Here is a 14,161-nt window from a genome sequence, read left to right as displayed (position 1 = left end):
TGTGCAGCTCCCTACTGTAATAGTTGACCATAGTCTAGGGAATAATAATAATAATAATAATAATAATAATAATAATAATAATAATAATAATTTATACCCCACCCATCTGACTGGGTTTCCTCAGCCACTCTGGGCGGCTTCCAACAGAATATTAAAATACAATAGTCTATTAAACATTAAAAGCTTCTCTAAAGCCTTCAGATGTCTTCTAAAAGTCTGATACAGTTGTACCTCGGGTTACATATGCTTCAGGTTACATACGCTTCAGATTACAGACTCCACTAACCCAGAAATAGTACCTTGGGTTAAGAACTTTGCTTCAGGATGAGAACAGAAATCGTGCTCCGGCAGCGCAGTGGCAGGAGCAGGAGGCCCCATTAGCTAAAGTGGTTCCTCAGGTTAAGAACAGTTTCAGGTTAAGAACGGACCTCCAGAACGAATTAAGTACTTAACCCGAGGTACCACTGTAGTTGTTTTTTCCTTTGACATCTGGTGGGAGGGTGTTCCACAGGGCAGGTGCCACTACTGAGAAGGCGCCCTGCCTGGTTCCCTGTAGCTTCGCTTCTTGCAGTGAGGGAACCACCAGAAGGCCCTCAGTGCTGGACCTCAGTGTCCGGTCAGAACCGTTTAGGGCTTTAAAGGTCAGCAGCACCAACACTTTGAATTGTGCTCGGAAACGTACTGGGAGCCAATGTAGTTCTTTCAAGACCAGTGTTATGTGGGATGTTCAGCAGCACCAAGGCCAACCTTCTCAATTTCCTCGGTGCCCAAAGGCATTCCTGCTTTGTTGTCTGGGCAGTGTCTTGCTTGCCCTCCTCGTGCAAGTCACTAACTCAGAGACAGCTGTCTGTCACACAGTCTCTCTCTCTGTCTTTGGCGGCAGCTGCTGCTGCTGGTAGAACTACTGGAGATCTTACAAATTCAAAGTGTAACGTGAGTGGTAGACCTTAAGGCGTCCTATAGGGAAGGAAAGGAGCTATAGCTGTGCCATTTGGAACTTGATGTTTGGGGCAGCATGTCTGGCCAGGGAAGAAGAGACGGCTGTGGTGGATGTACTCTATAGTGAGCTCCTCTGCACCAGTCAGGCTGAAAGCAGTTATGTGTGCGGATTGCAGATGAGTCAGTTATTTGGGAGCATCGTAAGCACCCCACCCAAAGTAGTGGCTGATATGTGGTCCCCTTTGCTGCTCCACTGTTAAAAGACCGGAGCCAACCCATCATGCTACCGTCTGCTTACCAAGCCATTTGGGTTTGGGAGGGGGGGACATCCACTGAAGAGACAAGGCCAGGCGTCTTTCCCAAGGGAGGCTGCTGCTTCGGACCACTTGAAGTGTTGAACTGTTGTGAGGCCTGGCTCCAAGGGGGAGTGGCTGTGGCCCTCAGGCAGATCCAAGCGGGGAGAGAGGTTTCTGCAAAAGGCTGGCCTGCCCCCTCCAGGTATGTCTGCCCACACAGGAGGGCAGCTGGCTGGCTGCTTGCCATGCTCCTCTCTCCTCCTCTGGCAGTGCTGAGGGGGCACTGTGGGCATCGATCTGGAGCCTCAGAATTTCTCAAGACCAGGAGGGATGAAGGGTGGCTTTGTCCTCTTCATGCCTCCATCCATCCAAATCAAGATGGGGGGGGGGGCAAGTAGAATTGGTTTCCAGCCCCAACGTCCTGGACCCTGCCCAATCCATGCCAGCTCTTGCCTGCTCCTTAAATCACATCTCATTCTTCTCAGCAGGCAGTGACTCTCTTGCCGTTACAAGCCTGGCGGGGGGCAGGAATGCCAGAGTTGTTCATGCTCCTGGCGGTTCCATGTGCTGTGGGTTAAGTTGCTTCTGTTGACCTTTTCCCTTTCTGCCTTTTTTCTTAACAAAATTTAGAATATTTACATCTTGCCATTTTCTAAAGCTCTACCTGGATGCTACCCAGAGAAAAGGCAAAATGCAGACATTGTACAATGGGCAGCTAGCCTCTTTCAGGCTGAGGGCAACATTGATCCATGATCAACCTTCCCAGGGCCACTTGCCCAAAATGGTAAAAGTGAGTGTGGCTACTTATTTATAAAAGGGGTAAAAACACATTTTGATATAACAGAATCAGAGCAGAGGGCCAGCAGGAATGGCGACTTTTAAAAGGGGGAGGCAGGTTTGGGAGAGTTCTGGGGGACAAGAAAAAAGTAGTATTGTGGTATTGCAATGAAAGTACCTCTTGCACTAGTGAGTAATATATATTTAAATAAATAAAATGTGATTTGGAGGTGCTGGTGTGGGTGGGCACAAAATCCTGTTGGCATCACAATATTGCAGTGGAGACCTATGAGATCAGTCAGAGATAGATAGATAGATAGATAGATAGATAGATAGATAGATAGATAGATGATAGATATTTTTGATAAATAAAAAACCAAAATGGGAGACATTAAACTTGTTTTGTCTTCATGGCCACAAAACTTGTTTTGTCTTCATGGCATCACTGCAGGTTACCCATAGAAGCAGTAAAGATTTAAAGAACCACAAAGAACCTGCTAGGGGACCACATGCAACCTGCAGTTAGCCACTCCAGCTGTGGAAGCCAGCTAACCAAAAATTGTTTGTTAACATTTTGATTTTAAAATCCCCAGCAAACATCATCAAAGCAGGAGCAAAGGAGTAATTACTCATCAGTAAAAGAACAAGGAGGGACGCGGGTGGCGCTGTGGGTAAAAGCCTCAGCGCCTAGGGCTTGCCGATCGAAAGGTCGGCGGTTCGAATCCCCGCGGCGGGGTGCGCTCCCGCTGCTCGGTCCAAGCGCCTGCCAACCTAGCAGTTCGAAAGCACCCCCGGGTGCAAGTAGATAAATAGGGACCACTTACTGGCGGGAAGGTAAACAGCGTTTCCGTGTGCTGCGCTGGCTCGCCAGATGCAGCTTTGTCACGCTGGCCACGTGACCCGGAAGTGTCTCCGGACAGCGCTGGCCCCCGGCCTCTAGAGTGAGATGGGCACACAACCCCAGAGTCTGTAAAGACTGGCCCGTACGGGCAGGGGTACCTTTACCTTTACCTAAAAGAACAAGGAGGCAGAGTAAAAGTGAAATGAATCATCCTATTAAAAGTGTGGGGAAACTGAAACCATTTGGTGCCTCCAAGTCACCCAGGTCTGTGGTCCAGGGTGGCGGTGGCCCCAAAGCAATAGCTGTATGGAGGCTGCCCACCGTCCAGAGGACATTCTCCAGGCACCTGTCAGGAGCATTCTCCTCTGCCCATCAGTCCCAAAGGAATCCCTCCATTTCCCACCTTGTGACTTTCGCAGAGCCATTTTTATTTCCCCTTGTGTTCCTTGTGACACCCAGAGGCTGCTGCTTGTTTCTGTTCTCATAAACCAGCTGGTGGCTTTTCCCCATTGCGAGAGGCTTCCTCCCCAACCCACCCCTTCTGGCTCCTCTGCACAGTCTGCGGCTGCATGCAGCATCTCCCTCTGCAGGCCCAGTTTTGTGTGGGGAGTTTCTGAGGCTGGGAGTCCATGCAGCTCCCCGATACGCCCTCCGCGGTGTCCACACGTCACAAACGGGAGTCGCCTGCAAGCCAAGCTTTCCCCGGCTGCTAATTGAATTCCATTGCTAGGGAAAGCAGAGGAGCCGTAGCTCATTAAACCCTCTTGTGCCCCATTAGAACAGTGTGTGTTGCCTTTGCGGATTGTCATTACCATATATTATGGCACTGTTTGTGTATGCCGTGCATTTTTAAATCTCTGCTCCCTGAGCCTGCTTGGCTGTGTGCTCGGCTCCCCAGCCCAGTGCTCTTCGGCAAAGCAAGAGCCAGGAGCAAAAGTCACAATGGGGGCATTCGTGCGTGGCTGTGGTGCCTAGTGGGTAACTGCAAGTACATGGAGAAGCATCAGGGCAGCTCCATCTGTGATGCTCCAGGCACTGGAAGGGCTGAAGCGGCCTTGTGGGCAGAGGAAGCCCCCCTGATGCTGATGCTGCACGAGCCGAGGGGGTGGGCAGCAGGGAGCCGATGGATGCAGCCCTCCCCAAAGCAGGCAGGAAAGAAGTGGGGCTGTGGGCCTCACCCCCCGCACCCACCACAGCAGCAGACTTTGGCCTGGCTTTCCATTCTCCTTGGATCTCCACTGTGCCTCTTTGCAGGTCAGGCCACTGAGGAGGAGGGCAGGAGGCTAGCCTGGGACGTATTCATTGATTTCGTGATCACTTGCCGCCTTTTGGGGGGCATAGCCCACCCAGCTCACAACATTAGCTATACAGTGGTACCTCGGGTTAAGTACCTAATTTGTTCCGGAGGTCTGTTCTTAACCTGAAACTGTTCTTAACCTGAAGCACCACTTTAACTAATGGGGCCTCCTGCTGCTGCCGCGTCGCCGGAGCACAGTTTCTGTTCTCGTCCTGAAGCAAAGTTCTTAACCTGAAGCACTATTTCTGGGTTAGTGGAGTCTGTAACCTGAAGTGTATGTAACCTGAAGCGTATGTAACCCGAGGTACCACTGTACAGTCATACCTCGGGTTGAAGTAGCTTCAGGGTGAGCATTTTCGTGTTACGCTCCACGGCGACCCGGAAGTAACGGAGCGCGGACGCGGGTTGTGTTCGCTTCAGGATGCGAACGGGGCTCCGGAATGGATCCTGTTCGTATCCAGAGGTACCACTGTACTAACACCCATGGAAATTAAATGTCAAGAGCAGCAATACTTGGTTTATTTGTCAGTTTATACCCCACCTTTCTTCAGAGCAGCTCAAGGCAGAGTACATTGTTCTCCCATCTATTCATTTCACTATCACAATCCCTTTGAGGAAGGATTGTCTTAGGGGACAAATTCACCCCCAAGTCTAGCACTCTGAACTACTACACTGCGCTGTCTATCTGACACCATGCCGTTACAGCAATCCATTGCAACTCTTTTAAAATGAAGCAAATGGAAAGCTGCACTTGCGGAGGCTCTCTCTGCTCTTGGGCTGCAGCCACCTCTCTTTGAACTCTCCTTTCCTCTTGGGCAGAAAGTTTCTGTAGCTGGCAGGCAGCATCTAGGTGGGTGCGCCTGGGAACCCCGGCATCGATTGGGTTGCCCGCCAGCGTGTGGCGTCCAGCCGAGCTCCGTCTTGATTAACTGGAGCAGGAGGGTCATTAAAGGCTCGTTACTCCAGGAGGCCTGCCAGGAACGCTGCTTCTCAGCAGAACCTTTCCAAGAGCGGGTGTGCTTGTTGACGTGCCGGCTGCAAGGAGCAGCTCCTTGGCAGCAGGGAAAGGATTCTGGAGGGAGGCAAGCTGGGCTAGAGAGGACCACCTCTCCTTTCTGCTCCTGCACAGGTGGTGGTGACCCCTGTGGAAGAAGAAGAAGAGCATAAGGTGCTTCCTTCTGCTGAGTCAGACCATAGTGCCACCTAGCTCAGAAATGTCTGCACCAAGGGTGGGGAGCCACCTGTGGCCAGTCTTGGTCTGGAGGCTATTTGCCCCAAACTGGGTGACGTCAGCTGGTGGGCAAAAGAGGGCGGGGGGATTTGGTCCTGCTGGGTGCATCTCCTACGGCAGCGGTTTTCAACCTGCGGGTCCCCAGATGTTGTTGGACTACAACTCCCATCATCCCTGAGCTCTGGCCTTAAACACTCCTTTAAGTGGCTTTGCAATGTTTCCATGGTGGGGCACGGGCGAGTGGAGCCTGCTGCCCCAGGCTAGTCCTCACCACTAAAGCAATATCAGCCCCGGGCGGTGTCACGCTTGTGGCTGGTGGTGCTTGGGTAGCCAGGGCTAGCCTGGTGCAGTGGGCTCTGTTCGCCTCCGCGCTCCACCCCCAGTGAGGGTACGCGTCCCAGGCACTGGTGGGACCTGCTCTGTCCTGTAGCCCTGCTTGATCAGAATGACAGAGGAGGGGGCGCAGCAGATGCCAGAGTTAGCATTGCCAAGGTTGCAGGTTCGACCCCTGTAAGGGACAGCTGCCTATTCCTGCACTGGACTAGATGATCCTCAGGCTCCCTTCCAACTCTTCAGTTCTATGATTCTTTAGGGGCTGCTTGATTCCTGCTCCTTTCCTCCCCTCCCCAACACCCCAGCATCTTCGTCATCCTCCTCCTTGCTTATCAGGTGTTGGAGGGGGTGGAACAGATTTGGAAGCGTCCCTCCTTTGGCTTTTATTTAAATCATGGCCCTGCACATTAAATCTCCAGCATCTGCAATGCAAAGTCAGGCTGGCTTGTTGCTGTGAAAATCTCCCTCTGTATTCTGGCCGGGTTCCTCTGAGTGAATTATGCAAATCTCTGATGGAAAAATATTCCAGGGCACATCCTTGAGAGTGTAAAACCTTAGTCAATAATTCATACTCGCCTGTCTCTGGCTGCGGCTTTTTCTTCATTATAACTTGCGCCTGGTTATTTGTCTTTCACATTTTATTGTATATCTGGGTGTAATACTATGCATTATAAAATTTATCTGCTTCATTATTTTATGATCCCTAGTTGTATAATGCCAGGCAACGTCTCCACTTCTGGCTGCAGTGTTCAGCACTGAAAGTCTCTGGTTGTTGGGGAGGCGCTTGACAAAGCTGGTGATATTGTATCATGGAGACGGAGGAGCAGGAACCCCCCTACGTGTAGCACGCCCCCCCAACTGGGAATTAGAAAGAAGTCTTAGTTGTTTACTTGTGCATATCCAAAGGCATCTGCAGAGACTCCCAGGTCCCTGTGCTCAGCCAAATGGATGCAGTTCATGCTTTTTCTTTTTAAATATTTTTATTGGGAATTTAAACAAAACATATTAGCTTACAACATATCATCCCTGATTTCCCCCCCATTTCCCCCCTCCCCCCAACCCACCCTCCCCTCCCCTCCCCCGACTTCCCTCAGTTCCAATCTCTGGTTTCTCTATAGATGCTATTCTCTTCATGTTATAAATCCTTAATTTATCTGACTGGTTATTATCAATAAAAAGTTTGTGGATGTTTATTCAAAGCCTGCCAAGGAGTCCAGTTCACTCTATTTCTTCTTTAAATACTTTGTAAAAGGTTCCCATTCGTCTTTAAAGTCAGAGTTATCCTCGTCCCGTAGTTTATGTGTCAATTTTGCCAGTTCTGCATAGTCCATCAGTTTCTCTTGCCATAGTTCTTTAGTCGGGGTTTCCTCGTTCTTCCATCCTTGTGTTATTAAAACTCTCGCCGCCGTTCTCGCATACATGAAGATATTTTTCAACTTCCTTGGCAGGTCTTTTCCTACAATCCCTAACAGAAATGCTTCAGGTTTCTTAACAAATGTTAGATGGAACATTTTCTTCAATTCATTGTATATCATTTCCCAAATTTTTAAAATTTCATTGCAATCCCACCACATATGGTAAAATGTCCCCTCCTTTTCCTTATGCTTCCAACACATAGGATGCAGTTAATGCTTATGCTGGGAGTGGGGGTGGAGGGAGAGTCCGGCCCCTCCCCATTTGTTTGCTGGGCTCTTGCCCCAGGACTCCCCCCCCCCCACCTTGGGCCATGATAGGGCCTGAGTGTCTCCCCAGTCTTGCCTTGGCTAGCCTGTGGAAGCAGAATGGTGACATAGCAGAGGGTAAAGCTTGGATGTGGGTAGCGCTGTGGTCTAAGCCACTGAGCCTCTTGGGCAGGGGTCGGCAACCTAAGGCCCATGGGCCACAAGCAGCCCATGGGGGTCATTTAACCGGTCCATGGTCCCCTGCCACCCGCTCGGTCGGCTCCTGTGCGCCGTGGTAACCCGGCACGGATCAGAGCGGGGACTGCTTTCCGCGACACTGGCCAGCTTCCCATTGGCTGCAGGAAATGGCGTTTGCGCATGTATGCGCACACACACACTGGGACCCACCACGGCTTCTGCGGGACCATGAACCGGCCCAAGCCACAAAAACTTTGCCAACCCCTGCTCCTGGGCTTGCTGATCAGAAGGTTGGTGGTTCGAATCCATGTGATGGGGTGAGCTCCCATTGCTCTGTCCCAGCTCCTGCCAACCTAGCAGATCGAAAACACACCAGTGTAAGTAGATAAATAGGTCCCGCTGTGGTGGGAAGGTAATTGGTGTTTCTGTGCGTTCTGCTGCACCAGAAGCGGTTTAGTCATGCTGCCCACATAACCCGGGAAGCTGTCTGTGGATAAACACTGGCTCCCTCGGCTTGCAAGCGAGATGAGCGCCGCAACCCCATAGTCACCTTTGACTGGACTTAACCTTTTCTTTTTTAGAAAAGCTTGGAGCATGCTGGGAGTGTGGTGGTGATGCTAGATGTTGAGCCAGACTACGGGTTGTGGGTGTGGAGCAGCTGAGTATAGTCAATGGGTTTCTGGTCTGCCTAAAACCCTGGAGAGCAGTTCTGGACAAAGCTAGTCTTGCTGGTTAGCAGACCAATCTGGGATCAATCCTTCTTTCCTGGTTTGTTGGAACTGGATTTTGCCTTCCTCCCCTGGCTCCCCCCACCTTGACAGAACACCCCTTTGCTCCACCTTCCCCAAGCCCCTCTCTAGTTGTACAACACGACACCAGTGCCCTGGTCTTCTGTTTCTTCCTCTTCTCACAGTCCCTGCCATGATCACCTCTCACCCCAACACCACCATCGCCATCAAGGGGCAGGCCAAAGAGCTGAACTGCACGGCCCGCGGAGAGCGGCCCATCATCATCCGCTGGGAGAAAGGGGACACCGTCATCGACCCAGATCGCAACGTCCGATATGCCATCGCCACCAAGGACAATGGCGACGAGGTCATCTCCACACTTAAAGTGAGCAATGGGTTGTGGGGTGGGTCGTGTTGGGTATCTTGTCATTGCCTGTAGGGCCTGATGATCCTGGCTGATTCCCATGGCAAACTGGGAGTGGCTGCTGTGAGCATCCCGCCACCTCCGGTCCTATGCAAGGTGCTGCCATTGCCTGGCCAATGTGAAAGAGTTCCTTTCTGATCCAGTTGGAAGGAAAAGGGAGGACAAGTGTACCTATGAGTTGGGGCACGGGAAGGAGATTGCAGCCTTTTCAGGCCTGCCCTGGACAGACAGGGGCTCGTTCTGAGAGAGGGTGTCTTGTCCGCAGCTCAAGCCAGCTGACCGCGGGGACTCCGTTTTCTTCTCCTGCCATGCAATCAACTCGTATGGTGAAGACAGAGGTCTCATTCAGCTCACCGTCCAAGGTATTGTGTTTCCAGTGGAGCTACTCTAGCGGGTATTTGTGTGAGAGGGAGGAGGGAGGGATGAATCTGTCGCCTCCAGTTTTGCATGTTTCCAGTCCTGACTTGACTTTCTGCATCTCTTTATGATTCATTTTTTAATGTCCTCATGAAAATTCATCAGCATTTTGATGCAAGTCATTTTCCCTAATACACTGCATTTTTGTACGTTATTTTCACTAATTATGCATGTTTATGCATGCTGTCCATTAATATACAATATTTTTTTTGGTTTGAGATCTGTTCTGCAAAACATATATTGTTTTGGGAAGTGTGAATTTATTCTATGTATGTCTGCGTTCGCGTGAGAGGGAGAGAGAGAGAGAGTACATAAAAAAAAAATAAGACTTTCAGAAGAGCACCAGTGAGAAAATGGCACGTTCTTCTTTGCGCAGGCCATCAAGATTGCAACCACCCATTGCAGTCCTTTACTGATAGTAGTTTTGTAGCGCTACTGTTGCCTATTCAACAGAATGAGAAACATCAAGGAATACCAATTTCTAATTTCCTGCTCACATTCTTTTTCCTCTGTGACCTGTGGAAAGAAGAACTTGAGCACAGCTTCTGTGTGTATGTGTTTGTGTGCCCAGCCTTTTACGTAGACCCAGAGCCAGCCCAAAGCAAGATGTGAATGAGTAGCTTACAAGTCAAGGGGCGGAGAGAACCTCTTAATTAACGTGGTGGACGTGGTGCTAGTCTATGGAGGCTAATATTGCTTGATCAGCCCCTGCTTCTTTTCAGGAGGCGGATGGGCAGGCAAGCCTAGCAAGCAGGCAGAACTGTTCTGGGATTGGGTGACCAAATGGGTTGTATTTCTCTTTCTGACCCCATGTTTCCCCCCTTGCAGAGCCACCAGACCCTCCCGAGTTGGAGATCCGGGAGGTGAAGGCTCGAAGCATGAATTTGCGCTGGACGCAGAGGTTCGACGGCAACAGTATCATCACCGGCTTTGATATTGAGTACAAGAACAAGTCTGGTAAGCTGCTCTGCTTCTTGCAGAGCCATGAGTGTGCTTGGGTGCAAAGCGCTGAATGATGAGCTTTGTTTTTGCTTTGAAGAAGTAGTCTAGCACACAACTTGTGTGCGCGTCAGGAAGCTTCGCAAACCTCATCTCAGTCATATTTGCAAGAAATGCTGTTGTTACATTTATTAGCAGCAGCGGCTTGGTAATGTGCTGCGGAGGGAGGGGTGAAGTTCGGAGAGAGAGGCTTGCCTTGAGACCAAAGTTCAATTTGAACTGGGGCCTTCTTGCCTTGCATTGGTGTTGTAGGATTCTGCGTAAGATGAGGACAACTAAATAATGTTGACAATAAAAAAGTGTTGTTGGAAAACTGCATAGCAATTTCCACCACCCTCTCATCCCATAGAACAGCGGTTCTCAACCTGTGGGTCCCCAGATGTTGTTGGACTACAACTTCCATCATCCCTGAGCTCTGGCCTTGCTAGCTAGGGGTGATGGGAGTTGTAGTTCAACAACATCCACAGGTTGAGAAAGTCTGCCATAGAACATAAATTGGATCAAACCAAATGGTGCCATTTGGTCCAGCATCCTGTTCTTACCTCTTCTGGGAAACCCCCTAGCAGGACCTGAATGCAACAGCAGCTCTCTCCTCCCTTGCGATCCCCAGCAAAGTGTACTGACAAAACTGTTGTGACATGTTGGGAAAAGTAGCTTCTATTTCCCAAAGAATACCTCCAGCTGAGGCAGCCACTTGGCCTTGCAACCCAAGCCCTTGCTGCCCAGGAACCATCAGAAACAGGCTCCTGTGTCTTAAAAGCAGCATCTCTGTTTTACCAAAGCTGCTGGTTCCTGTATAAGCAGTGGTGAAAATCTGCTCTGGCACCACACCCTCCTTAACAACAATAGCCAGCGTCTACCTCCCCCACTCCCCAATGCCATTGCCAACAGCTGCATTGGGGCAGCTGGAGAAATCAGGGGCAAATAATGAGTGGGTGGCAAGGCCACGGAGGGTGTTGAAAGTAAGGATGAGTAGCTGTGTTGGATCTAGGACAATCGGGGTTTAAAATCATGGCTGTGAGTGGATCAGACACCTCAAATAAGCAGAATTAATAACATCAGCAACAAAAAGAATGTGTACAGTACTTTCAAATGTTCAAAGAAACCCCTACAACATCCCTGTTCTAACCTTTGCAACAAACCTGTAAGGCGTTTGACCATTACCATATCACAGTTTTGGATCTCCTTGTATGTAAACACAAGGAGAAGCAGGGGCCACTGCCAAGTCTCACCCTCTCCCCCGCTCCCAGTGCATCGCCCTCAAACTGCCAGTTCTGGTCATAGGGGAAGGCAAGGAGCTCAGCACATACAACTCTGCTATACATCTGGGTGTGAATGGTGGGCTGCACGTCCCTCACTAGCTCCCTCTTCCTTCCAGATTCTTGGGATTTTAAGCAATCGACTCGCAACATTTCCCCAACTATTAACCAAGCCAACATTGTGGACCTCCACCCGGCTTCCGTTTACAGCATCCGCATGTACTCCTTCAACAAGATTGGCCGCAGCGAACCCAGCAAGGAGCTGACCATTAGCACCGAGGAAGCAGGTACTTTCCCTCATGCCTCCTTGGCAGGCCTCAACCTGCCTCTCTTCAGCTTGCAGCTCACTCTCTAGCCCCCCACCCTGCACAGCTTGATGTAAACTCAAACAGGTAATTAATACGGTGACCCTGGTGATGGGGGAAAGGTGGGAAAGAGGGAGGATGAACCCAAGATTAACAACAACAACAACAACAATTTATTATTTATACCCCGCCCATTTGGCTGGGTTTCCCTAGCCATGCTGGGTGGCTCCCAACAGAATATTAAAAACACAATACAACATCAAACGTTAAAAACTTCCCTAAGCAGGGCTGACTTCAGATGTCTTCTAAAAGTCAGATAGTTGTTTATTTCCTTGACATCTGATGGGAGGGCGTTCCACAGGGCAGGCGGCACTACCGAGAAGGCCCTCTGCCTGGTTCCCTGTAACCTCACTTCTCACAGTGAAGGAGCCACCAGAAGACCCTCAGAGCTGGACCTCAGCAGGATTCTTGCTTTAGCCAGAGAACTCTTCTTCCTGCTCTGTAGAAGGATCAGCATTTGGAGAGCACATTTCCTGGCCCTGTGGGACGCTGACCATGGTCCTGGCTATGCTGAAAGGAGGCATTCTCCTTTTGAACAGAGTTAGCACCATTGCTTTTCTGATTAAGAATCCTGGGGCAGGATGTCACCCTGAGAAGTCTTAGCTGCACCACAAGACTACAGCAGTAGGGTTCTATGTAGGAATGTTCAATCTACTTTTTGGGGGTTTTGGGTGTGTACACACCACCCACCACTTTCTGGTGCGCATTGGTCATGCTTGCAAATTATGTGACATGAAGCAAACACATCAGTGCCTAAACGTCCAGTGGCAGTTGTTGCCTGTGCAAATAATATTTAGGAGGACATTCTGCTTCTCAGCCATTCAGAGTAAAGCCTGCAGAAAAACAATAACAGAGACTCTTTTGGCGCCTTGTTATGGCAGAGGCTTTTGTGGATGAAGCAGATTCTAGTTCACTGAAGTTCATTGTGCCTCAATAAAAGTACTTCTCAGCTGCTTAGTGTTTTTTCTTCTTCCAAATTTCTAAGTGGTGTACCAACAATACAAAGCACCATAAATAAGTAAAACCATGTTGATGTTAAAAAGAAGGCATCTTTGTGACGCCACCTCTACTTTCACAGCTCCAGATGGTCCCCCCATGGATGTCACCTTGCAGCCCATGACATCCCAGAGCATCCAGGTCACTTGGAAGGTATGTGCATGTTCAGATGCTAGTTCCTTATTCGAGGGAGACCTTGGTAACAAGTAAATATGTAGGATGCTCCCTTTATTTGAACTCCCATTGCCTGTTGCAGAGAAGAAAGGGAGGCTCTCTGCTGTGCCATCTTCCTAGGCTTATGCTGATGAAAAGGAAGCCAGGCTAGGGGTGTATGTGAAGGTTTCATAAAGAGCCTCCAGCCCCATTTCTGTCTGCATTGTGGCCAGGACTGGGGCAAAAGTCCCCCCCAAGCACTAAGGCTTACGCGAGGGTGACCTGCTGAGCTCATGGCTGAGTGGAGATTTGGACTCAGGGCCTCTTTGGACCATAGCCCTGCACTCTGCCTTCATGGCAGGCTTGGCCTGGATAACCTCGCTGTGGAGGTAAGCCACCAGGCAGGTATCTCACCTTTGCCAGATTCTCATTCTTCCACAGATTTTATTCCCCCCCCCCCATGTGGAATCAGGGCAAGGATGGAGGAGAAGGCGAGGACAGAAATGTTAAGCTTTGAGTTGCCTGCCTACAACATGCTCAGGCAAAGGTCGATAAAATTTAGGCTCTGATTTATTTTCCAGAAGCTGTATAATGAAAAATAAAATTGATTAGCGAGTTAGGAATCAAAATGAAGCAGCCAGTCGGTAAATTTAGGGTCCCAGCATCTCTTGCTTGCTTCCGCCTCTCCAGTGATGAAAAACAGATTAATGAAAAATAAGATTCACTTGAAGCATAAGTCACTCTGCTTTAAGGTTGTTTCAACAAGATGGATCACTCCAGCTTTGTAACATAAATTTGCAATCAGCCCTATTGATTTGTTAATGCTTCAAAGAAATATTGTTAAGATCGATTTAGACCTGGTCTTCTGCATTTTTAAGGCCGGCAGACTTGGTTGTGTTTGGGATTTTGTGTGGGGTTTTTCCACCTCCAATCCAAATCATCCAGTTTTGGAACATCTTCTGACGAAATGGAGCCTTTAGCTTCATCAGCCCGGTCTTATGAAATATTCTGCCAATAGGGATTCTGTTTCAATTTTTAAACACCTTCTGAAAACTCATCTATTCCTTCAACTCTCCATGATAGTTAGCCAATCATACCTGACTTTAATTTTTTAAGTGTTTTTATTTTATCTAGATACTATTGTAAAAGGGACGCAGGTGGCGCTGTGGTCTAAACCACAGAGCCTAGGGCTTGCTGATCGGAAGGTTGGCAGTTGGAATCCCCGCGCACGGGGTGAGCTCCTGTTG

The 14,161-nt window shown here is 49.5% G+C and overlaps 1 protein-coding gene across 3 annotated transcripts in view; it reads left to right on the top strand.

Moving 5' to 3' along the window:
* The window catches only part of DSCAML1 (DS cell adhesion molecule like 1), a 172,722-nt gene that overhangs the window by 133,702 nt on the left and 24,859 nt on the right, over positions 1–14,161 (top strand). For all 3 annotated transcript variants that reach the window (XM_028708714.2, XM_077919677.1, XM_077919678.1), the window contains 5 exons: positions 8,487–8,686; positions 8,991–9,087; positions 9,971–10,099; positions 11,520–11,687; positions 12,844–12,914. In XM_028708714.2, the coding sequence (XP_028564547.2) occupies positions 8,487–8,686; positions 8,991–9,087; positions 9,971–10,099; positions 11,520–11,687; positions 12,844–12,914 (665 nt within the window). The remainder of the gene's footprint in view (positions 1–8,486; positions 8,687–8,990; positions 9,088–9,970; positions 10,100–11,519; positions 11,688–12,843; positions 12,915–14,161) is intronic.

The sequence above is a fragment of the Podarcis muralis genome, chromosome 15, assembly GCF_964188315.1.
Source record: "Podarcis muralis chromosome 15, rPodMur119.hap1.1, whole genome shotgun sequence".
NCBI classification, from domain to species: domain Eukaryota; kingdom Metazoa; phylum Chordata; class Lepidosauria; order Squamata; family Lacertidae; genus Podarcis; species Podarcis muralis.
The sequence above is the reverse complement of the archived record's forward strand: the minus strand, read 5'-3'. Positions and strand labels throughout refer to the sequence as shown.